This window comes from Mirounga leonina, unplaced genomic scaffold (genome assembly GCF_011800145.1).
Source record: "Mirounga leonina isolate KUSES-001 unplaced genomic scaffold, KU_Mleo_1.0 Mir_129, whole genome shotgun sequence".
Classification (NCBI taxonomy): Eukaryota; Metazoa; Chordata; class Mammalia; order Carnivora; family Phocidae; genus Mirounga; species Mirounga leonina.
The window spans coordinates 10,655,007-10,681,571 of NW_023270323.1; the positions used below are offsets into that span (position 1 = coordinate 10,655,007).

Consider the following 26,565-nt stretch of genomic DNA (forward strand, 5'->3'; position numbering starts at 1 on the left):
TGTGCACTCTCTCTCTCTCTCAAATAAATAAATAAAATCTTAAAAAAACAAACAAACCTAGGTTTAGGAGCCTCAAGAAGTTTACAAGATATTTAAGACTACCTAACACTGCTTTATCAGTTTGGCAGTACACAGAACATTTGACGATGTACTAATGAACTCTCCAGAAAGGAGGGGAAAAGTATTTATTTGAAGAGATTATATTCCTCAACTTGTACTTGGCAGATTACTGTAGCTAGATTAAACAAACAGTGGGTTATAGTAATGTACATAAATCCTATAACTTTATCATTTCATGGTCTCCAAAGAGTGGTATTTCCTGATAACCAAGGTTTCTCTTGAGCATATTTTTCTTGTACTGTTATTTGTAAACACTATATTAGCTACTCAAAACTGAAATAACTGAAATTTTGTATCATTTCCCCTAAACTTGTGAATTCTGGTAAGGCCATGAAAATATACACAGAAAAATATACTCTGTCCCTGTGTATTTGACTAATTTAGGTCATTTAAGTGGAGTCATGCAATATTTGTCCTTTTGTGGCCCTAATTTCACCTAGCATAATGTTTGTACGGTTCATGCATGTTGTAGCATGTATCAGAATTGCATACATTTAAAAAAAGGAATAATATGGCCTTGTATGTATATATTACATTTTGTGTATCCATTCATCTGTTCATGGACACTTGAGTTGTTTCTACTTTGGAGGTGTTGGAAGTCGCACCACTTTTATTAGCCCTTTGGCTAAGATCAAGTGGAAATCGCATCACTTTTAAGTGGAGACTTGGCTCCTGATCTAATGCTAATTCCCATAGTATCACAGAGGGAATTGCTTGCTTTATATAACCTCGAATCTCCTCCAAACTTATGAGGTTTTCAGGGAAATGGGCATCTCCTGTAAAATAATTAGTTCACTGAAATATTGATGCTGAGCTTTCATGAATAAATGAATCACACTAAGGTTGGTTGGTCCATACTTTAAGTCTCCTGAAGATAGTATCTCTTTCTCCTTTTCCTTCAATTAAACACACACACACACACACACACACAGTGGTTTACAGGGAGATACCAAGAGACTACCAAAAGCTGATGCACTCTCTTTAGAATTATTTCTAGAGGTGAAACTTCACTGTGCAACACAGCACAGAACTGCTTCTCGGTAAGGAAGTCCACAGAGCACTTTCTCCAGGATTCCATTGTCCCTGTGCCAAGCTTTGGGTAGCAATTGCATCACTTCCAAACTCAGGTGTTTCCAACCTACTAGAACACGTGGACAAAGCCTGCGGCAAATCTGGCTTCTGCCAGTCCCATCCACACTTGGAGCGCAGCTCTTTCCGGGATCTCTGTGCAGAGGGTGGCTGGCATTAGACAAGGACTGAGCCAGAGAAGAATACAGAGCAGAGCCATGAATATCATCTTCGGTCTCCTCCTGCTTCTGTTCACCATCATCTACTCCTACTTGGAGGCACTGGTGAAGGTTTTCTTTCCCCGAAGGAGAAAATCTGTGGCGGGGGAGGTTGTTCTCATTACAGGAGCCGGGCATGGAATAGGCAGGTGGACTGCCTATGAATTTGCAAAACGGAAGAGCCGACTGGTTCTGTGGGATATTAATAAGGTAATGCATTCACTTGCCCATCTTTTAAAGTCACAAGTAAGACATGTTGTAAAAATTATTTGACTTAGCAGCTGCTTACCTTTGTATTTTTCTTTTTCAATGTTTCATAAACTCTCCAGTGCCATATTTTACATATGCATTGGGATGGTTTGACAAAGGGAACATAACTGAGAACTAAGCAGTGATTTTTTTTTTTTTTTTATGCCATCATATGCAGGTTGAGAACACAGACTCGGAGCCAGGCTACTTCCAAGCTTCCCGTTTCCTTATCTTTTTGAAAAAATATTTTATTTATTTATTAGAGAGAGAGAGATAGCAAGAGAAAGCACTAAGTGGGGGGGAAGGGTGGGGAGAGGGAGAAGCAGGCTCCGCGCTGAGCAAGGAGCTCAGTGCGGGACTCGATCCCAGGACCCTGGGACCATGACCTGAGCCAAAGGCAGGTACTTAACTGACTGAGCTACCCAGGCGCCCACTGTTTCCTTATCTTTGAAATGGAAATAATACCTCACAGAATGGGCAAGAACAGGGGTCAGCAAACTACAGCTACGGGGCCAAACCTGGTCCTTGGGCAGGGTGTTGAGCGAGGAATGTTTTTTATATTGTTAAAAGCATGTCAAAGCAAAACCAGATAAAAAACCAAAAAGAACATAAGACAGAACTTCTTAGTGCCTCCCCTCACATCCACACAATCCTAAAATATTTACTCTCTGGCAATTTACAGAATAGTTTGTGGACTCCTGGGCAAGAGGATTAAACAAGTGAATATTTTAAGTGCTTAGAACAATGCCTGGCCATAGTAAACATTAGTCATGTTAAATAAAACCCACAAGCAGTGGGTCAGGCTTTCTCTTGAGCATTCATATTTTTCTTGTACTGTTATTTATAAACACTATATTAGCTACTCAAAACTGAAATAACTGAAATTTTGTATCATTTCCCCTAAACTTGTGAATTCTGGTAAGGCCATGAAAATATACACAGAAAAATGTTACAGGATTTTAAGATTGGAAAAACTGTAAAGTTTTAGGAATCAGGTTTTCCACAAATCACAGTGAGATCTTAATTGCCATTATATTACTACTCTCTGATGTTCTTTGCTATCACATCCAGTTGGCCCCTATTTCTTAAAGCCTTCAAAAACGTCATTTGGGGGCACCTGGCTGGCTCAGTTGGTGGACCATGTGACTCTTGATCTTGGGGTTATAAATCCGAGCCCCACATTGAGTGTAGAGATTACTTAAAAGTAAAATCTTTAAAAAGAAATGTCACCTGAACTTAGAAAAGTAGTTCTTCTCTGGTTCTTTCCAGACAGTAAAGAATACTATACAAGGAAAAGTTGATACATTTCCATGTAACAGACACAGGCATTTAATAGATGAGTTGATATACATGAAAGTGATTTGGCATCGGCTTGGTCCTTGAAGAGATTCCAAAGCATTTTTTAGAAGAGGACAAGAATTTACCAATTGAGACAACTGTTGTCTGCTGTTCTCAAGCATTCATCAAAAAGATAGAAATAAGTATAGATCCATGAAAAAGACTTGATAAAATCTAACCTTTGGATCTTTCCAGATGTGTGTTTTTGGGGAGAGGATTATACTTACTACATTTTTTAAAGTTCCAGTGACAAGGAATAAAAATGACTTATTTAAGATTATGCCTGAAGGATAAGTCACCTAACTTCACAGGATTTCTTTGAATCCTTGGATTTTATGGTTAAACATTAAAGGTATTAAATGATTCACTCTAAGGCTGCAAATATAGCTCAGATCTCCTTTACCTGTGGAAGGTGCCAACTCCCTTTTTGTTAAGGCTGGCTTCTTTTGCCTTACCTAAGGAATCATGCTAGTGGTTTGCCCTCACTCAATCTAAACTGTTGCTTTAGGAAAACTGAAAAGTGGAGTAAACAATGCAAGCCGGAGTTGAAGCTAAAGCAACTATTTTGCTTACAAAAAGACAAGGCATTACATTTTGCAGTTCTGTAGCTCGGTTATAAGACTGACACATTTTTGATTCTTCAAAGCCTCTGACAAAAGCTCTGGTTACTAATGCTCTCTACTGACCATGAATCGAGAGACAAAAGAATGCATGGTGGGTCTTGTAATCTGACAATGAGCAAGCTACCAGGTGAAGCCTAAATTGGTGAAAGAGCTCCTGTCCTCCCTCCACACTCTTCTGCAAGCCCCAAAAGGCTATGAGGGGACACTGACTCTGTGACTACATGTCCTAATTTCTGTTCGTGTCTATTCTTTGGGATTTCAGGCTTCTGCTCCGGGGCTTAGCCTGAGGTAGTGGGATATGGAGGACACAAGGGAGGTGGTGTGCTGGCTAAGGGAACCCCCCTGCCACTCATTCAGGGATTGTCCCAAGCAACAGCCACACAACTAACATCCCAGTGTTAGAAAAGGGCTTGCAGCTGTCCTTGCCTCTTTATCACAGAGAAGAGTCTATAAATTGTGAGAGGAAAAAGTGGAATTTTATTGAGATAAATCCACAGAGGTCAAAAAAAATTAACAGAGGTCAAAACTTGAAAAGAATTCTCATTTTCCAGAAATGCAGGTCAAGAAACATCAGGACGATTTTACCTTAGGAAAAAAGGTCTTTGAATTTAGGCTGAAAAGTTTCTCCATCGCCATGTCCTGGAGTTGTTACAAAGTTACTATAGTTATTATTATACTTGCGAAATAGTTACATAGATAAGACTCCATCCAGTGGCCCTTCCCCATTTTACTCCAGAACACTTGCACACAAGATTATATCCCCAAGAGTAGTTTGTCTCCCTATGAAAGTCTTCCTCAAATAAGGATCCCTCTTTCACCTTCCCTCCTAGAGGGTTACATTAGAATCATCGAGAAACCTATGACAGGCAGAGGCAAAGAGTTTAAAATTACCACTCGTTTAGAGTTGCTTTACTACCTATTACATGGTTGGTGCTCAACAAATATACGTTAAATGAAAAACTGAGTTTTCTCTTCTTTGTCCTCAAACATTTCCATGACCCCACAAAGAGCAACATCTTTCAAGCACGTTCTAGCTGTGAGAGCAGCCTGCTTTAGAAAAACTGCCTCCTGGAGAACCCTCTCACCCAAGATAAAAAGCTAGCGAAACATGAAGGACTTTTTGTTTGTTTGTTTCCGCTTTGACTCAGAATGGCTGTTGAGAATGAAGCCAAACAAGGTGAAGACACGTGACCGGTAGGCGCCCTCACCGGCAGAAAAGCCAGGTAAAAGCTCTTGGCCCATTACGCAAGCAGCGCCTCTCGTGAAACTTCGTACAAACAAGGAGGGCACTTTGGACATGAATTTTAATCTTTAAAGAAACTTCTTCTCCAGTTCTTTCTCTCCCACTCTTGTCCCCTAACTGACCTACCTCCTTTTGCATTTGTCTTTCCCAATTACAGCGCGGTGTTGAGGAAACGGCAGCCGAATGCAGGAACCTGGGGGGCACTGCGCACGCCTATGTGGTGGACTGCGGTAACCGAGAAGACATTTATAACTCTGTAAAGCAGGTGAGACTTCAGAATACAAATTTCTTCAGATAATTTTGTATCCATTGACATAGAAAATGTAAAGGTTCTTTTTGGCTGCCTGATTTGGATTGGAACTGAGGAAGTTGTATGAAGAAGGAAGGGCATTTATTTTTTCCTTGCATAGAATCCACTCAACTCTGCCTATTCTTACTGTTTCATGTTATCGGTCAATTTCTTTCTGATCAGAAGTTTGAGCAGTGGTACGGAGTGACAGAGAAGAGATTTAGTCCCAGGAGAAAGGATCACTTTCTAGTTTCAATTTAGTCCTATTACTTTTGCAGTAATGCCTTTTTTATCTGTAATTTTTTTTTCCCTAGGGGATTTTATGTTGCTGCTAATCTAGTCTTCTACAGAAAATGAATTGTTAATAGTTATTATAACAGTTTTTAGAAGAGTAGATATCAAATACAGTGAACCAAGCACTCTGATAAACGACTGCATCCTTGGATCTCTACAATAACCCTATTGACCTCATTTGCCAGATAAGCAAACGGAGGTTGAGAGGGCTTAGCCAGTCCATGGTCACATGGCTGGTAGGTGGTAGAACGAAGATGACTCAGCACTAAGAACATATTTGGTCAGGACTGATAATATCAATTAATCGACACAAATATTAATTTCACTTTATAGACAAGTTTTTTTCCTGCCTGAACTCTGAGAGCTCTCATCAAGTGGATTAAAGAATCTAATCCCTGGGTGACATAAGCCCCAAAACTTTGAGTTTCTTTTCTTTTTTTTTCCCCCAAAACTTTGAGTTTCTATAACACATCCAGTGAATGTGTTTTTTTTCCATTTCAAAGGTAAAGAAAGAAGTGGGAGATGTAACCATCCTGGTGAATAATGCTGGGACAATATATCCAGCTGACCTTCTTAGTACCAAGGATGATGAGATTACCAAAACTTTTGAGGTCAACATCCTAGGACACTTTTGGGTGAGTGTGAGAAACATTTCTGGTTTGTGCATATCTCACACCTCCCCCTAAGGTACATGAAGTTTGTAGTTAAGTTCACACCTTTATATTTGCCTTAAATCAAGAATCACCAAATTAATTTGAGTGGGGGAGTCTCTGAGAGAAGGGCACAGAGTTTGAAAGGACACAACTCACCAGAATGTAGGCTCGTTGGTCTCTCTTATCCAGGAATCTAACACAAAACATGGCCTGGATGGACCAAGTGCTCAATATATTTGTGGAGCTATGCTAAGGGTATCAGTGTACATCTTTTCAGGGCTTTAGAGGAAATATATACAATATACATTCACTTGTGACCTCGTACCATGGAATTTTAGAACGGAAAGGACAACATAAATCACTACTTGAATGTATATCGGGGTTAGGAACTTTTCTGCATGGGACTCAGATAAGCTCTAGGTCCATGCCTGAACTTAGATATATGGCTCTACAGACCTCTTATAATTGGTTATCAGAAAACTGAAATATGACTCTGTAGAAAGCATTTATATGGATTAATCTTCCAGTGCCTCAATATTAGGTATAGAACCTAGAGCAAATCCGGACTCTGGAAGAGAAGAAAAAGATATGTGTCCCCCCGCACCTGCCCCAACCACTCACACATGCTAATGAGGATTGATTATTATGCCCACCAAACTACATAGAGACCTCATGTGTTGGTTATCTATAGCTGCATAACAAATTATATCAAAATTTAGTGGCTGAAAGCAACAATAAGTGTTTGTTTTCCTTTCAGAGTTTCTGTGGATCAGAAATTTAGGAGTGGCTTAGTTTGGCAGTTCTGGCTCTGTGGATTTGTATAGGGTCCATAGGGTGTGTTCATAAAATTCTCATAAAATATTGATATTTCTCTCAAAACAGTGAAAGCTTTTTGGAGATAAAGAATGACTTTTTGTTTCCTGTAACATCAATATATAATACACAATGTTACAAATAGGGAGATACTAAATCTAATCATGATGGATAATGATTGTGGATCAGGATAAAACCCAGCTTTTCCTACTTACCTTGATATAGTTACACAAGATTTCAATTCTTCTCATTAGAATTATAAAGCCCCAAACCAAAAAAAATTACATGATACCAGATTACCATAGGGGATCTTTTCGGTTCTGAAAACACTGAATTTTTCCCTTGATATTATTGCGATGATATATCCATAAAGGAGATATTTGATTCCTTCTGAAGGGAAGATGGGGGAATTTTTTTTTAAGATTTAATTATTGGGGCACCTGTGTGGCTCAGTTGATTAAGTGTCTGCCTTTGGCTCAGGTCATGATCCTAAGGTCCCAGGATTGAGCCCCGCATCGGGCTCCCTGCTCAGCAGGGAGTCTGCTTCTCCCTCTGTCCCTCACCCTGCTCATGCTCTCTCTCTCAAATAAATAAATAAAACCTTAAAAAAAAGATTTTTAAATTAAGTAACTTAGAGAGAGGGAGAGAGAGAGCACATGAGTAGGGGGAGAGGGAGAGAAAGAATCGCAAGCAGACTCTGCACCAAGCGCGGAACCCAACATGGGGCTCAATCTCATGACCCTGAGATCATGACCTGAGCCAAAATCAAGAGTCAGACCCTGAACTGACCGAGCCACCCAGGCGCCCCAGGAAGGAAGGGGAAATATTAAGATGAGTTCTTAGCATATGATACTTAGTACACAGCCCTCAATGCCACCTTAAACAAATACATTTCAATCTTTTTCATTTCTGTCATTTATATGGAAGTAATCATGGAATATTGACACGTTTCATTTCATCTTAGAAGTCTCAAATGCTATTTTTTCTTAAAAAGAGAACTACCTAATTTAGAAACCTAACACCTGTGCGGTTTTTTTTTTCTTTCTGCAATGATCTTTAAGATCACAAAAGCACTTCTTCCATCCATGATGAAGAGAAATCATGGCCACATTGTCACAGTGGCTTCAGTGTGTGGCCATGGAGTGATTCCTTATCTTATTCCATATTGGTAAGTATTATTTTCCAGCAATGATATAACTATATATTCTTTCAAGGGTTTATTAGACCTTAGATTCCAATCCTCGTGGCAGGGTTATTTACAGAATTTACATAGTAGTCTAGAATAAACTTTTACAAAATGACTTCTCCTAAAACAATGAAACTGGTTGTAATTGTTAAAATATTTTTAGATTTCTGAAAGCTCCTCTATAGAGCAATGAAATGTAATGCCAAGTATGTTTCCATCGTATCCTGGAATGAGTACATGTTGATAAAAGAAACAGGGAACCACAGACTAAGAAGTAAAACAGACAGAAGTCCAAATGAACATAAACGTATGCATCACCTGCATACCCAAGATTAGCTAACCAGAGTGAGCCCTGCCCCAAAACATTTTCCACTGTGCTCATGCCATGAAAGATGGTGTGTGTTGAGAGAGAGAGATTGAGAGAAAGCCTCTAGCTGATTAAAAGATATAGAGAGTACACTCCATGATCTACCAAGGACACAAAGAGAAAAGGTTGGGAGCCCTGAGGATACACTATTTGCAAAATCTCTTTGCCTTGTAAACTCCTTCAATGGCATCTCATTTGCTTACTTCAGCTTCATATCAACCTCATAGAAAATTTAACTTGGTAACATTTGGTCAGTTCTTTTTCTATTTTTTTTTAAAGATTTTATTTATTTATTTGACAGAGAGAGACACAGCGAGAGAGAGAACACAAGCGGGGGGAGTGGGAGAGGGAGAAGCAGGCTTCCCACTGAGCAGGGAGCCCAATGGGGGGCTCGATCCCAGGACTCTGGGATCATGACCTGAGCCGAAGGCAGGCGCCTAACGACTGAGCCACCCAGGTGCCCCTCATTTGGTCCAGTTCTTTTTGTAACAGCCAACACATGAGTATCAGTGGAAAGGTGTGGGTAATTAATAGATTTATTATGTACTTATACATCATATTCAAGGTTAAACTGAGTCATGGACAAAATTACTTCTGACGCTGAATGTGGTCACTCTAGTTCAATTTCAGCGTCAGTTAGGGGTCATTGCACACACATGGTTGTTTCAAACGGCCTCTACCATCTTAAAACACAAGTAAGAATGTCACAGATTAAACATTTGCTATTGTTTTAATGTCTAGAAATGTAGAAACCCAATGTAATACTTTTCCTTTTTTGCTTCTCCCTTAAGAAAGCAGCTGGCCTTTAATTTCACTGTTTTTATTGTCACCTGGGTCAAAAATACAATGAACATTTATATAGATTCTTATAGGTAATGAAGTTATAAGGCATATGCTATACAATTTAATTCTCAAAACAGCCCTATATTTTATAACCTGCATTTAAAAGTGAGAAAATCAGGGCGCCTGGGTGGCTCAGTTGGTTAAGCAACTGCCTTCGGCTCAGGTCATGATCCTGGAGTCCCGGGATCGAGTCCCGCATCGGGCTCCCTGCTCAGCAGGGAGTCTGCTTCTCCCTCTGACCCTCCTCCCTCTCATGCTCTCTATCTCTCATTCTCTCTCTCTCAAATAAAATAAATAAAAATCTTAAAAATAAATAAATAAATAAATAAAATAAAAGTGAGAAAATCAAAGAAGATAAAGTGATATGCTAAAGGCACACCCATACCACCTAAAGTCTTTTTACTCCAGATTTTGACAATGAAATTAAGAAGTCAAAGCGGCCTCCAGGATAAAGAGAGAAACTAGGAACTCACTTAACAAGAAAGAGAGGAGAAATGTGGAGAGTCCCGCAGAAGTTTCAGTGTAGATACTATTACATAGTTTTTCTACATATGTTTTACCTGTTTCATATTTTTTAAAATAAAAATAGCAATTAAAACTAATTAGAAAACAGTTTGAAGATTGAATGGAAAACCTTACACTAGGGTGGAAAAGCGAGCAGTAAGGCAGTTAATATATTACTAGGATTCGTTCTATTGCTATCATTGCTAAGTAAGAAATCGGTACGTTCAGAATTCTGTAAAATCATGTAAGAAAATGTAAATGAAAATCGATGACCAAGTGGAAGATTTGGGACGTTGGCTTCTACTTGTTCTCAAACCAAGTCAGCATTGCCTTCTTACAGAAATCTAGCAATGATGGTGGGTAATTCTCTTACAGTTCCAGCAAATTTGCTGCTGTCGGCTTCCACAGAGCTCTGACATTAGAACTTGAAACCTTGGGGAAAACTGGAATCAAAACTTCGTGTCTCTGCCCAGTTTTTGTAAATACTGGGTTCACCAAAAACCCAAGCACAAGGTGAGGTCAAAGTCAAGTTAGGATGAAAATATGGCATGAGAAATTGATATGAAATCTGTACAAGAAATTTTTAGGTGGATCAACTGAGAAAATAGGAAAAAGAATGAAAAAGGAAAAATGTTTCGTCTTAATGTTGTGCTGCCTTTAAATTTTCACTTTGAAATTAGACGAACAAAGGGGGAAAATGCATTGATGACTGGCAGGAGTGACCAACTGCCAACAAGTTAGGCAATTGGGTGTTTATTTTTGTCCAGGTGAAAGGTTCAACACACTCGGGTGCCAAGAGGGAATGAGAGGGGGTGGGACAGGCTGGAGAGGTGTGCTCAGGGATGTCAAGAGTGTCCTCTCTTAGAAACCCCACTCCAAAAATGAATGTTACATAACATCCCCCTCGCCCATTCATGGTTCATTCTCCTCAGAGTATGGAAAGGTACAAATATATGCCCCTTTTCCATCTTCCACGGTACTAGCAGGAAGTACTCCAACATTTTTCAAACTTGTCTGGTCCTAAGAATCATCACCTGTGATTCCATAGAAAATAAACACTCTATGGGTCTTCCTTAGAGATTAGACTGAGATGAGCTCCAAGAATGAGATGTTTTGTTTTGCTTTGCTTTGCTTTGCAAGCATACCTGCCAGGTAAGTCTGGAGACAGGTTTGGAAAACATTGATGTATTAAATATAATCCCAGCATTTGATGACCATTACCTCCTTGTCCTCCGTAAATATGTAGATGCTTTTAGGAGCAGCAATAAGTTGAGCCCCTAACCCTTTAATCAAGAGGAATTTCTATGAGAACTTTGTCTCTGGTAAGGGAGGATTTGAAACCATAAGAGAGGGGCTCCGGGGTGGCTCAGTTGGTTAAGCAACTGCCTTCGGCGCAGATCATGATCCTGGAGTCCCGGGATCGAGTCCCGCATCGGGCTCTCTGCTCGGCGGGGAGTCTGCTTCTCCCTCTGACCCTCCCCCCTCTCATGCTCTCTCTCTCTCTCATTCTCTCTCTCAAATAAATAAATAAAATCTTTAAAAAAAAGAATTAAAAAAAAAATAGAAACCATAAGAGAGGAGAAATTGGTCCTGAAAGGAGAGGAAAAAAAGCAGAGAGGTGAGGAGATGGGCCCTAAAATTCAGACACCTTCACAAATTTGCCTCAATTCTGGTATATATTCTGCTGCAGGTTAACAAAATACACTAAGCTTGCTCATCTGAAGCCAATTTATTACTAAAGGGGAATTAGTCCAAATATATTCATTCAAAAGAGCTAACAAATTCTCCTTTAAACTTAGCCTCATTTGAAGCTACTGACTCTGAACTCTAAATTAGCTGTGTGGTCTCTGGAGCTGTGGTCACTCCCTGGCAGTGGAGTTTTTAATAGTGCTAGATCATAGGCACTTAACAAGTACACAATATTTAAGTAAATACTGTGGTATGACTGGACTCTGGATTCAGTTTTCTTAAACAGCAAATTGGGCCTAGTAAAACCTTCTTGGTAAGCATTCAGGCTTAGTATGGGCCAAGCGTACCAGGTCCACTGGGTGGGGAAGACACAAGAGATGAGAAGAGTAAGTCTAGTGTGATCCCAGGTAATGTGGATGCCTGGGGGTGACTCTAGGGGCTGACAGGCAAAGCTGAAGATTGACCCAGACTGCTGGATTCTGAATCCTGTTGGCAAAGGCTAAAATATTCATATACTAATGTTAGGCTTGGCTCAGATACTGGGTTGAAGAAACCAGGTAGGAAAAATCAGGGAGGGAAAAGGCAGAACCCAATAATTTAGAAAGGTATTGATTTATATTACTCTCTGCTGGTTTGCTACTCAATGCCATGAAAACCTAAATCACAAAATAATCTGTAGTAAATCACAGAACATGTCAGGGAAGGAAGTTATAACTTAACTCTTCTATGCAACCTTTTTCCATTCAACCCGTGCCCAGACTTCTTAGTTTTGATGTAACATTTTCAATCCATTTACATTTTAATTTCTTCTCATCATCTTGCACTAGTGGTAATTCTACACTGAGCCTGTGGTTATAAATGCTTCTCAAGAACTCACATACACAGTCTTCGGTATATGCAAGGTCACGCCTCTGGAATGCAATACTCCCTGTGCATATCTTGAACTCTCATTAAATTGTAGCATAGGCAATTCAGAGATGGACCTCAAGAATTAAATGCCTTCAAAACAATCCAGCTTTGGGACACTTGGGTGGCTCAGTCGATAAGCATCGGCCTTCAGTTCAGGTCATGATCCCAGGGTCCTGGGATCAAGCCCCGAGTCGGGCTTCCTGCTCAGCAGGGAGCCTACTTCTCCCTCTGCCTGCTCAGCCTGCTGCTCCCCCTGCTTGTGCATGCTTGCTCTCTCTCTCTGACAAATGAATAAAATCTTCAAAAACAACAACAACAACAATCCAGCTTTATGGGATAACTCCAGAAGAAAGAAAGTATGCTTGGCAATAGCTTTGTATCCCACAAGCCCTGACGAAAGATGTCAGATGTTCCCTTTCTGTCCATGAATAATCCCACCTGCTACTCTTCTTGCCTGGAGCCTCTTCACCTGTATCTCCAATTCCTCTCCACCCTTTTGATATATTTTTTATTTTTTTAAACTTTATTTAAAGATTTTATTTATTTATTTGACAGAGAGAGACACAGCGAGAGAGGGAACACAAGCAGGGGGAGTGGGAGAGGGAGAAGCAGGCTTCCTGCAGAGCAGGGAGCCCGATGCGGGGCTCGATCCCAGAACCCTGGGATCATGACCTGAGCCAAAGGCAGATGCTTAATGACTGAGCTACCCAGGCGCCCCGATATATTTTTTAAAGATTTATTTATTTATTTATTTTAGAGAGAAAGAGAGCACGAACAGGAGGAGGGCAGAGGGAGAGAGAATCCTCAAATAGGCTCCCCAGGGAACCTGTCTTGGGGCTTCATCCCAGGACCCTGAGATCATGACCTGAGCAGAAATCAAGACTCAGATGCTTAACCAACTGAGCCAGCCAGGCACCCCTTCACCCTTTTGATATTTTAACTGAGTGAGCCATAAAACATGCCCACTGGATGTGAAAGTTTAAGATTGTGATAACAAAACATCCCCATGGAATGTGTGGGGTGGGGGGAGCAGGTGACATTTGTTCAGTGAATCCTGGAACCTTTTAAATCCTAATTTGGTGACAGGATAAGGTAATTTTCCTGCCTTTAATAATTAAAACACCAACAACAATAAGAACCAAACTTTTTTCTTCTTAATCACAGACTATGGCCTCTTTTGGAGACAGATGCAGTTGCAAGAAGCTTGATAGATGGAATACTTACCAATAAGAAGATGATTTTTGTTCCATCATATTTCAATATCTATATAATACTAGACAAGTAAGTACAGCACAAAACATCTAAAATGCTAAAACAGCAGTAGAGCTTTCATTATAATGAAGAGTCTTTCAGCTGTGAAAGTTGCTGTGGAACCCCCACCCCCCCGCCCACCCCGTGCCTGGGGAGAACAGTTACGTTTTCTCTGTTACTGTGTTTTTCAGTCTATAAAAAAAAGAATGATTCATTTTCTCTACCACATCTACCATCTCAGTTTAATCTTTGCTAGAGACCATTCCAACTGAAGGAAAGGCAGTTTAAAGAGAACACGATGTAATTAAAAATAAAGGGTCTATTTAAAAGCCTGCTGGAGGGGCACCTGGGTGGCTCAGTTGGTTAAGCGACTGCCTTCGGCTCAGGTCATGATCCTGGAGTCCCGGGATCGAGTCCTGCATCGGGCTCCCTGCTTGGCGGGGAGTCTGCTTCTCCCTCTGACCCTCCTCCCTCTCATGCTCTCTGTCTCTCATTCTCTCTCTCTCAAATAAATAAATAAAATCTTTAAAAAAATCAAATAAATAAAATAAAAGCCTGCTGGAATTTTGATGGAAATTGCATTGAATCTATTGATCAACTGGGAGAGAATTGACATTAACAACATTGAGTCTTCCAACCCAAGAAAACAAAGAACATAAAATACCTTTCCTTTTTTTTCTCTTCTTTAATATCTCTACACAACATTTTATAGTTTTCAGCATACAGTCTTACACACCTTTTATCAAATGTATCCCCAAGTATTTCATGGTTTTGATGCTGTTGCAAATGGCATTCAGAAAATGTTTTCTATTTCCCATTGTTTGTTACTAGTATGTGTTTGATTTTTGCATTTTGATCTTGTATTTAGCACCCTTGCTAAATTCATTTCTAGTAGTTTTTTGTAGATTCTAACAGATTTTTTTATAGATTATTTCAGATGATCATATTGTCTGCAAATAAAGACACTTTTACTTCTTTTTTTCCAATCTGTATGGTTTTTTTTTTTTTTTCTTACCTTATTGCACTGGCTAGAACTTTCCATGCAATGTTAGATAGGATTGGTGAAAGCATACATCCAAGTATTCCTCTTAAGCTTAAGAGAAGAGTATTAAATATTTCACAATTAAGTATAATGTTAGCTGTAGATGTTTTTTCATAGATGCTTTTTATCATGTTGAGGAAGTTCCCTTCTATTACTATTTTGATGAGAGATTTATCAAATGCTTTTACTAACTGTGTTAAGAAAATCATATTTTTTTTCATTTTCACTTCCATTTGTTGATATGATGTATTATCCTGATTAATTTGATTAATTTTATTTATTTTTTTAAGATTTTATTTATTTATTTGACAGAGCTATAGCGAGAGAGGGAACACAAGCAGGGGGAGTGGTTGAGGGAGAAGCAGGCTTCCTGCCAAGCAGGGAGCCCGATGCGGGGCTTGATCCCAGGACCCTGGGATTATGACCTGAGCTGAAGGCAGACGCTTAATGACTGAGCCACCCAGGCACCACTATACTGATTAATTTTAAAGAATAAGCTACCCCTGCATTGTAATGTCTTTGTCTGATTTTCATAGAATAAGTTGGAAAGTATGCCCTCCTCTTTTCCAGAAGAGCTTGTGTGGGATTGGCATTTTTTCTTTAAACATTTGGTAGAATTCACCAGTGAAGCCATCTGGGCCTGTTGTTTTCTTTATAGACAAGTTTTAACTAAAAATCTAGTTTCTTTAAAACCTATAGGGCTATTCAGGCTACTTATTTGTTCTTGGTAATGTGTGTCCTTCAGGGAATGTGTCCATTTCATCTAAATTGTCAAATTTATTGGCATAAATTTATTCATAATCTTCCCTTATTGTACTTGTAATATCTTTAGGATATCTCATTCCTGGTAGTGGCAATTTGTATTTTTTGATTTTTTACTCTCTTCAGTCTATCTAGAGGTTTATCAGTTGATTGATTTTTTTCCAAAGAACTAGCATTTGGTTTATTTTATTTTTCATGTATTTTTTTTATTTTTCATGTGTTCTACTTCACTAATTTCTTTTCTGATCTTTATTATTTATTTTATTCTGACTATTTTTCATTTAATTTTCCCTTCTTTTTCTAGTTTGTTAATGTGGAAACTGAGTCCGTTGATTTTTTTTTTCTAGCATAGGCACTTAATACTATAAAATTTCCCTGTGTACTGTTTTCAGTTCTGTCTCTCAAATTCTAACATGTTATGTTTTCATTTCTATTCTGTTCAAAATACTTCCTAATTTCCCTTTTGTAACCTGGGTTACTTAGAAATGCATTTTTTAATTTCTAGCTTTTTGGAGATTTTCTGGAGATTTTTCTGTTTTCTAATTTAATTACTTCGTATGACTTTAATATTTTAAATTTATTGAGACATGTTTAAGCTTGGAATATGTTTATCTTGATAAGTGTTCCATATGCACCCAAAAAGAATGAGAAGAGTATTCTGTATTGTTGAGTGTTCTGTAAATGTCAGCTTAGGTCAAATTGGTTGATAGTGTTGTTCAAATCTTCTGTGTTTTTACTGATTTTCTGACTATTTGTTTTATCAGTTATTGAAAGGAGTCTCAAAATCTCTAGCTATAATTGTGAATTTGTCTATTTTCTTTACTTTTCTTTCCATTTTTGCTTCACATATTTTGAAGCCCTGTTATTATGTGCATAGCAATTAGGATTATTGTGTCCTCTAGATGAATTAACTACTCTGTCGTGTTGGAAATAACCTTGTTTATCCCTGGAAACATACTTCGCTGTAAAATATACTGATATTAATATAGCCACTTCAGGGGCACCTGGGTGGCTCAGTCGTTAAGCGTCTGCCTTCGGCTCAGGTCATGATCCCAGAGTCCTGGGATCGAGCCCCACATCGGGCTCCCTGCTCAGTGGGAAGCCTGCTTCTCCCTCTCCCACTCCCCCTGCTTGTGTTCCCTCTCTCGCTGTGTCTCTCTCTGTCAAATAAATAAATAAAATCTTTAAAAAAAAAAAAATATAGCCACTTCAGCTTCTTTAGATTAATGTTATCTTAGTATATCCTATTCTGTTCTTTTACTCTGAACCTGTTTCCTTATATTTGAAATGTGTTTTTGTAGGTAGTATATAGCTTGTTCTTTTTTTTTAAAATCCAATTTTATAAAACCCCTTTTAATTGGGGGTTTTTAGACTCTTTACATTTATTTATTTATTTATTTAGATTTCATTTATTTATTTATTTGACAGAGAGAGAGAGCCAGAGAGCACAAGCAGAGGGAATGGCAGAGGGAGAGGGAGAGGGAGAAGCAGGCTCTGCACTGAACAGGGAGTCCAATGCGGGACTCGATCCCAGGACCCTGGGATCATGACCTGAGCTGAAGGCAGATGCTTAATCATCTGAGCCACCCAGGCACCCCTAGGCTCTTTACATTTAATATGATTGTTGACATAGTTAAATTTAAAGCTAAGTTTAAAGCTTGCTATTTGTTTTCTATTTGTTCCATTTATTTTTGGTTCCTTTTTTCTCTTTTTCTGCCTCCTTTTGGTTTAATTGAATATTTTCATGTTTCCATTTTATTTCCTTTTTTGGATTACTAGCTATAATTCTCTGTTTTGTTACTTTAGTTATTGCTTTAGGATTCATAGTATGTGTCTTTAACTTATCATAGTCAACCTTCAAATGATATTATACCACTTCATGTATAGTCTAAGAACCTTACAATGATATACTTCTATCTCTCCCCTCTGATTTACACTATGATTGTCATACATTTTACTTCTACATATGTTAAAAAAAAAACACACATTACAGTTTTTGTTTGTTTGCTTAAACAGCGAATACTTTTTTAAAGATCTTTAAATAACGAGGTAAATTCTTAAGTGCTTACGCATGTGGTTAACATTTCTGGTGCTTTTTATTCATTTGTGTAGATCCAGACTTCTGTGTGGTATCATTTTCCCTCTGCCTGAAGAGTATCCTTTAACATTTTCTCAGAGAAGTTCTGCTGGTTGTGAATTCTTTCGCCTCGTGGATGTTTAACAAATTCTTTATTTTGCCCTAAGCTTTGAAAGATATGTTCACTGGATATAGAACTCTAGGTTGATAGTTTTTTGTTTTTCAGTACTTATATGATATTCTCTGCCACCTCTATGATTTCCATATCATCTCTGCTGGAGGCTGTTCTAACTGAAGCAAAGATTGTTTTTAAAGAAACACGATATGATAAAGTGATTAAGGATGAAGGCTCCACCTAAGATGAAAAACCACTTTACCACTTAGTAGTTCTTTAACCATGGATGAGTTATTTAACCTCTGTGGCCTCAGATTTTCCATATATAAAATGGAGGTGGTGCTAATACCTCCTTTCTAAGCTTACCATAAAAATAAGATAATGCAAGTAAGGCCCCTGCCATTAAAAAAGCACAGAAGTCAGATATTAAAGATTTAGGAAACAGAACTTACATTGAATTCTAGGAAAAAGAGCATCTGGCTGGCTCAGTCTGTAGAGCATGCAACTCTTGATCTCGAGGTTGTGAATTCAAGCCCCATGCAGGGTGTAGAGATTATTTAAAAATAAAAAAAAAATTTTTTTTTAAATGCTAAGGAGATAGGATTATTTACCCAGAGGACATAATCTCAGCTTTCTTCTGAGGGACAGTTTATGATAGATTAAAATTGTATCAATGAGAAGATAACTATAATAACTTCACAAGACCTTGGGTCATTTTGAAACCAATCCACATAAACTGTGCTACCTTGGAATAGAACAATTCAAGAACAGGGGACAAGCTGCATCACTGCATCAATTTCAGTCTTCCATTTTAGCTTCAGTAGACTAACTTAAGTTAGCATAACCTCGACCTCATGGCAACATCATCTCAAGAGTTGACTAAATGTCTTACTGCTAAGCAACTGTAGGAAAGGAGTTTCATGGGATTCCTCCTCAATTAGGGCTCAAAACACGTCATATTAATATTGAAAAAATAAAAATCATAGCATATTTGCTTATGAACAAGATACTAAGCATAGTCATACTGTCAGAGTTAGAGAATAGGTATGTCTGTACATAAACAAGAGTCTCAAAATATTTGGTATTATTGTGGAGCTGTCATGATGGTTTGTTACTCAACAATAGGCACTTACTGTTAATCTTCTTCACATATAATTCCTTTTATAGAGATAGACAATTTTGTGAGCAGATGCAGTTACTAGTATGGAGGTTTCTTTGTAAGGATAGTTAAAAAGCCCATACAGGTTCTCTTATACTTGTCTTTCTCCCTGCCCCTTTGCTTATTCATCCATCTTCTACCCGACCTGAGGCAAGGATGTAAATCTTGCATTAGTCAACAACACCAAAGTGGTTTTCAATATGATTTTCTTTGCAGAATGTGTTACATCTGCCTTCTTATATTCACACATACGCTCTTCCTTTCATCTGCCTACTCAAATCTTACCTGTCCTTGAACACTTTTGAAGTTCTCCTTCACTATTCCAGCCCACACGAATCCTCCTCACAGTTATAGCCCTTAGTTAGAGAAGGCTGATATTTCTCATCCATTGTTCCAAGACAACCTCTCCTCTCCTCTTAGTCTCTCAGCTCAACAGTAAGCTGCTCAGGCCGTGGCTGTTTTTTGAGTACTTTTGTCTATCTTCTCATTGATACAATTTTAATCTATCATAAACTGTCCCTCAGAAGAAAGCTGAGATTATGTCCTCTGGGTAAATAATCCTATCTCCTTAGCATTTTTTAAAAGATTTTTTTTTATTTTTAAGTAATCTCTACACCCTGCATGGGGCTTACAAGGTATATAATAGGTGTATTATAAGGTGTATAATAGATATTCTGGTGGTGTCTTTCTGTGAATGCTTCCTATCAGGATTCATTGACAGTTTCAGCAATAAGTCCAGACCTTCAGTTTCAGATCTTTATCATATGAAATCTCCTATAAGATTTCACTAATATGAGAAGGTTTGAAGAATGGTTTATATCAGTGTTTTCTTTATATGTCCACAGTATTTGAACTATAATATTAAAAGACACACACACACACACACACACGAGAGAGGGGTAGATGTGAAAGAAGAAAGGAGGAACACAGGAAGATTAAATGCAAACCAGATAACTCTCTGTATTTTAAAGGACAACAAAAAAGAACTCTCGTGTCAAAAATTTTTCATTGAGAATTTTTAATCTTTTTTTTATACAGATTTCTTCCTGAACGTGCCTTGGCAGCTATAAATCACTTACAGAACATTCAGTTTGAAGCAGTGATTGGCCACAAAACCAAAATGAAATGAATAATGGAGCTCCAGCCAGAGATGTCTGCACCTTAATGATGTAAATCTAAGTTTAGAATCAATGCTTCAAAGCTTAATTTCACATTTTTCAATACTGTTAATATAAAAAAAACACATTAGTTTGACATCAGCAGCAAAGGAACAAGACTAATTACCTGTCTATCTCAAGAATATTAATGTAGCTTTAACAGTCAGATCCAGTTTCATTCCATGCCCCTTAAAAACTTCTGTGCTTATGTAAACATACTCAGAAGGCCTCTTTTCTTCAGATATTTTACTTTTTTTTCTTTCTGCTTCAATGGGAACAAAGCCACCTCCCGGAGAGTAAATGCAAAGAGAAGTTACTTACACAGGGAAGGTTGAAGACCTTGTCAACATGTACGCCATGTGAGCTAGCAGTTAGAGACGAGGTTTAAGCAGGCTGCAGTGCTCCGAGGGACAAAGAGGTTACTTCTGTGAAATTCAACATCTGGAAGCTTTCACTGGCTTCTCCCTTTTCAGCAGCCCAAAACAGTGCAACGGTATTCTGTAGTTTCTTGCTTGATTCTGTCCTTTGTATCGCTCTTATATCCACCAAGAGTGGACACTATACGTTCTGCCCTTTTCATAACCTCTTAAAATACTATGACCTTATAAAACCTGACTTTCCTTGAATCTCAGAATATCTGAAAATTTTTTTTTTTTTAAGATTTTATTTATTTATTTGAGAGAGAGCATGAGAGGGGGGAGGGTCAGAGGGAGAAGCAGACTCCCTGCCGAGCAGGGAGCCCGATGCGGGACTCGATCCTGGGACTCCAGGATCATGACCTGAGCTGAAGGCAGTCGCTTAACCAACTGAGCCACTCAGGCGCCCCGAATATCTGAAATTTTAACCCCAGGATAAACCCCTCTTTATTTGTAGTTTATGCTTTCACATATCATTGGTACCAGAGATGTTTAGATAGTTTTGAGCTTCAAAAATGAAAACTAACACAGAAAAAAGAATTAGGCTGACTACCCAATACTAGACAGTAGATCTAAGAGATAAAAGAGTGTTCTCTTTAAAGATCTGATTCCCGGGGCGCCTGGGTGGCTCAGACGTTAAGCGTCTGCCTTCGGCTCGGGTCATGATCTCAGGGTCCTGGGATCCAGTCCCACATTGGGCTCCCTGCTCTGCGGGAAGCCTGCTTCTCCCTCTCCCACTCCCCCTGCTTGTGTTCCTGCTCTCGCTATCTCTCTCTCTGTCAAATAAATAAATAAAATCTTAAAAAAAAAAAAAAGAAATTAAAGATCTGATTCCCACTACATCAAGTAGTAATTAATCAATTACTTGATGAGTAATTACTCATCAAGAGTAATCTTGTTTTTGTGTTTTTCTCATATATAATAGACTGCTTTTCCATCAACTATTTGCCTGTTTTTATTAAAAATGAATGATTAAACACAAATCATTAATAAAAATTTCTTAAAAACAAATGATAAATATGTTGTGCTTTTAAAAAAATAACCTCTTGTGGTTATAAAATAGAGCTTTGATTTTTAATCTCTCAGTCTCAATGAATCTCCTTCAGGAAGCAAGGATCTGGATGGTAATAGCTAGAACTAGCAGGTATTAAGGGTCCCAGGGTTCTCTCAACTTTGGCTTCTTTGACAGTAGAAGTGTTGGTTTATCAAATGACTTACTAAATTCTTTCTGTGTGTGGCACTGAGCAGAGTTTTATTGTTTTGAGATTTGTTTTTTCCTAGATATTTTGGCAATAATTTTTATTCATGATGACATTTTATTTTTATTTTTTTAAAGATTTTATTTATTTATTTATTTGTCAGAGAGAGAGACGTCCCCATGATGACATTTTAATTCCTTGCTTTAAAACTAAGAACTGGGGTGCCTGGGTGGCTCAGTTGGTTAAGCGACTGCCTTCAGCTCAGGTCATGATCCCAGGGTCCTGGGATCGAGTCCTGCATCGGGCTCCCTGCTCTGCGGGGAGCCTGCTTCTCCCTCTCCCACTCCCCCTGCTTGTGTTCCCTCTCTCGCTGTGTCTCTCTCTGTCAAATAAATAAATAAAATCTTTAAAAAAAAAAAAAAAAGAAAGAAAAAAAAATAAAACTAAGAACTGTAGGGACACCTGGATGGCTCTGTCAGTTGATTGTCTGCCTTCAGCTGGGGGTCATGATCCCAGGGCCCTGGGATCCAGCCCCACATAGGGCTCCCTGCTCATCAGGGAGTCTGCTTCTCCCTCTGCCTGCCGCTCCCCCTGCTTGTACTCTCTCTCGCTTGCTCTCTTTCTGACAAATGAATAAATAAAATCTTTAAAAAAATAAATAAAACTAAGAACTGTATAAGTGAAGCTTAAAATGTGTTATTTTAAAAGTGTGATTACAAAACTTCGAAAGAGAAATATGTAAAGTAGAAAATATAAGCCTACCTCCCACAATCCCATTCCCCAGCGGTCAAGTTATTAATGCACAACCTTCTGGTCATTTTCTAATGCATATATAAGCATATATATGATAAATACATTACATTCCTTTATTGTATGTTTTACCATTTGTATTACATAATAGTTTGATAACATGCATTATATTCTGTAACTTGTTTTTTTACCTTACCAATGTATCACAAACAGCCTTTTCTTTCAGTAGAGTTTAACCTCATCCTTTTTCTTGGGCTCATAGTACTAAATGATTATAATTAACAATTCCTTTGTAATAGACATTTTGGATGTTTCCAATTTCTTTTTTTTATTTTTTTTAATTCTTTTTTTAATTCTTTTTAAGATTTTATTTATTTATTTGAGAGAGAATGAGAGAGAGAGAACACATGAGAGGGGGTAGGGTCAGAGGACAAAGCAGACTCCCCGCCAAGCAGGGAGCCCGATGCGGGACTCGATCCCGGGACTCCAGGATCATGACCTGAGCCGAAGGCAGTCGCTTAACCAACTGAGCCACCCAGGTGCCCTGGATGTTTCCAATTTCTTATGACTCAACAAATCCAAAATGGTTGAAATCATATCATGTGTATTTTCCAACCACAACAGTATTAAACTAGAAATCAATCACAGGAAAAAATCTGGAAAGAATACATATACATGGAGGCTAAGTAACATGGTACCAAACAATGAATAGGTCAACCAAGAAACCAAAGAGGAAATCAAAAAATACATGGAGACAGGGGCACCTGGATGACTCACTCAGTTGAGCATCCAGTTCTCGATTTTGGCTCAGGTCATGATCTTGGGGTCGTAAGATTGAGCCCTGTGTCAGGCTCTGCATTCAGCCTGGAGTCTGCTTGAGATTCTCTCTCCCTCTGCCCCTCCCCCCAACTCTCACATTCTCTCTCTCAAATAAATAAAATATTTTTAAAAAATACATGAGGGACGCCTGGGTGGCTCAGTCAGTTAAGCATCTGCCTTCGGCTCAGGTCATGATCCCAGGGTCCTGGGATCGAGTCCCGCATCAGGCTCCCTGCTCCGCGGGGAAACTGCTTCTCCCTCTGCCTCTGTCTCTCTCTCTGTCTCTCATGAATAAATAAATAAAATCTTTTAAAAAAAAATACATGAGACAAATGAAAAGGAAAACACAATGGTCCCAAATCTTTGGATGCAGCAAAAGATGTTTGAAGAGGGAAGATTATAGCAATACAGGCCTACCTCAAGAAGCAAGAAAAATCTCAAACAACCTAACCTTACACCCAGAGGAACTAGAAAAAGAAGAAAAAACAAAATCAAAAGCCAGTAGAAGAAAGGAAATGATAAAGATTAGAGCAGAAATAAATGAAATGGAGACTAAAAAAACAAAGTCGAAGAGGTCAAGAAAACCAAGAGCTAGTTCTTTAAAAAGATCAAGAAAACTGATAAACGTTTAGCCAGACTCATGAAGTGTGTGTGAGGGGTGGGAATCAAATAAAATCAGAAATGAAAGAGGAGAAATAGCAACCAATACCACAGAAATACAAAGGATCATCAGAGTATTATGAACAGTATATGCCAACAAATTGGGACAACCTAAAAGTAATGGATAAATTCCTAGAGATATATGACATTCCAAAACTGAATCAGAAAGAAATAGAAAATTTGAACAAACTGATTACAGTTTGTTCAAATGAAATTGAATCAGTAATCAAAAACTCCCAACAATAACAAACTCCCAACAAACAAAAGTCCAGGACCAGATAGATGGACTCACAGGTGAAACTACCAAAATTTTTTTTTTAAGATTTTATTTATTTATTTGACAGAGACAGAGTGAGAGCTCAAGCTGGGGGACAGGGGGAGAGGGAGAAGCAGGCTCCCCGCTGAGCAGGGAGCCCCATGTGGGACTTGATCCCAGGACCCTGAGATCACAACCTGAGCAGAAGGCAGATGCTTAACCAACTGAGCCACTCAAGCGTCCCTGAAACTACCAAATATTTAAAGAAGAGTTAATATCTATTCTTCTCAAATTATTCCAAAAAACAGAAGAGGAATAAAAGCTCCAAAATTTATTCTGAATCCAGGATTGCCATGGACACCAAAGCCAGATAAAGACACTACAAAAAAAGAAAACTATAGCCCAATATCTCTGATGAACATAGATGTAAAAATCCTCAACAAAATATTAGCAAAGTAAAAACAATATATTTTTAAAAATTATTTAGCACAATCAAGTAGGGTATATTCTCAGGATGCAAGGGTGGTTCAATATTCAATCAATCAACGTGATGCATCACATCAACAATAGAAAGGATAAAAACCCTATGATCATTTCAATAGATGCAGAAAATGCATTTGACAAGATTCAACATCCATTCAAGATAAAAACTCTCAAAAAAATGGGGTTAGAGGGAATATACCTCAACATAATAAAGGTTGTATTTTTTTTAAAAAAAAACCCATAGCTAACATTATAATCAATGAAAAAAACTGAGAGCCTTTCTTCTAAGATCAGGAACAAGACAAGGATGTCCACTCTCACCACTTTTATTCAAAATAGTACTGGAAGTCCTAGCTGCAGCAGTCAGGCAAAAAAAAGGGGGGGGTGGATAAAGGTATCCAAATTAGTAAGGAAGAAGTTAAACTGTCACTATTTGCAGATGACATGATACTATTTATAGAAAAGTTAAAAGACTCCACCAAAAAACTACTAGAACTGAAAAAAAAAATTCAGTAAAGTCACAGGATATAAAAATATACAGAAATCTATTGCATTTCTATACACTAAAAATGAAGTAGCAGAAAGAGAAATTAAGAAAGCAATCTCATTTACAATTGCACCAAAAAGAATAAAACACCTAGAAAGAAACTTAACCAAGACCTACACTTTGAAAACTATAAAGCTTTGATGAAAGAAATTGAAGATGACCCAACCAAATGGAAGGATATTCCATGCTCATGGATTGGAAGAACCAATATTGTTAAAATGTCCATACTACCCAAAGCAATCTTCAGATCTAATGCAATCCTTATTAAAATACCAACAGCATTTTTCATAGAACTAGAACAAATAATCCTAAAATGTGTATGGAACCACAAAAGACCCAAATATCCAAAGCAATCTTGAAAAAGAAGAACAAAGCTGGAGGCATCACAATCCCAGGTTTCAAGATATGTTACAAAGCTGTAGTAATCAAAACAGTATGGTATTAGCACAAAAATAGACACATAGGTCAGTAGAACACAATAGAGTCCAGAAATAAATCCATGCTTATATGGTCAATTAATCTACAACAAAGGAGGCAAGAATATGCAATGGGAAAAGATAGTCTCTTCAACAAAAGGTGTTGAGAAAACTGGACAACCACATGCAAAAGAATGAAATTGGACTGTTTTCTTAGACCATACACAAAAATAAACTCAAAATGGATTAAAGACCTGGAACCGTAAAACTCCTAGAAGGAAACATAGGCAGTAATTTCTTTGACATTGGTCATAGAAACATTTTGCTACGTGTATCTCCTGAGGCAAGGGAAACAAAGGCAATATTAAACTATTGGGACTAGACCAAAATAAAAATTTTGCACAGTGAAGGAAATCATCAACAAAACAAAAAGGCAATTTACCAAATGGGAACAGATATTTGCAATTGATACATACAATAAGGGGTTAATATCTAAAACATAGAACTGATACAACTTAACACCAAAAAAACCCCCACAAATAATCCAATGAAAAAAATGGGCAAAAAACATGAGTAGACATTTTTCCAAAGAAGATATGCAGATGACCAACAGACACATGAAAAGATGCTCAACATCACTTATCATGAGGGAAATGCAAATCAAAATCACAATGAGCTCTCACCTCATACCTGTCAGAATGGCTAAAATAAAAAAGACAAAAATCAACAGGTGTTGGTGAGGATGGGGAGAAAAGGAACCCTTGTGCTCTGTTGGTGGGAATGTAAATTGGTGCAGCCAGTGTGGAAAACAGCATGGAGGTTCCTCAAAAAGTTAAAAATAGAATTGCCATATGATCCAGTAATTCCACTACTCTGTATTTACCCAAAGAAAATAAAAACACTAATTCAAAAAGACATGTGCATCCCTATGTTTACTGCAGCATTCTTTACAATAGCCAAGATATGGAAGCAGCCCAAGTGTCCATTGATAGATGAATGGTTAAAGAAGCCAAGATGTGATATATATATTTCCTGCTTTAATGAAACTCG

The 26,565-nt window shown here is 38.2% G+C and overlaps 1 protein-coding gene across 1 annotated transcript; it reads left to right on the plus strand.

Moving 5' to 3' along the window:
• Nucleotides 1-20,669, plus strand: HSD17B13 (hydroxysteroid 17-beta dehydrogenase 13). Its single transcript, XM_035004566.1, has 7 exons — nt 1-1,616; nt 5,017-5,124; nt 5,946-6,077; nt 7,970-8,076; nt 10,184-10,321; nt 13,571-13,687; nt 19,851-20,669. The coding sequence occupies exons 1-7, from the start codon at nt 1,407-1,409 to the stop codon at nt 19,939-19,941; spliced, it is 903 nt and encodes a 300-aa protein (XP_034860457.1). The 5' UTR covers nt 1-1,406; the 3' UTR covers nt 19,942-20,669.
• Nucleotides 20,670-26,565: the final 5,896 nt, after the last annotated feature.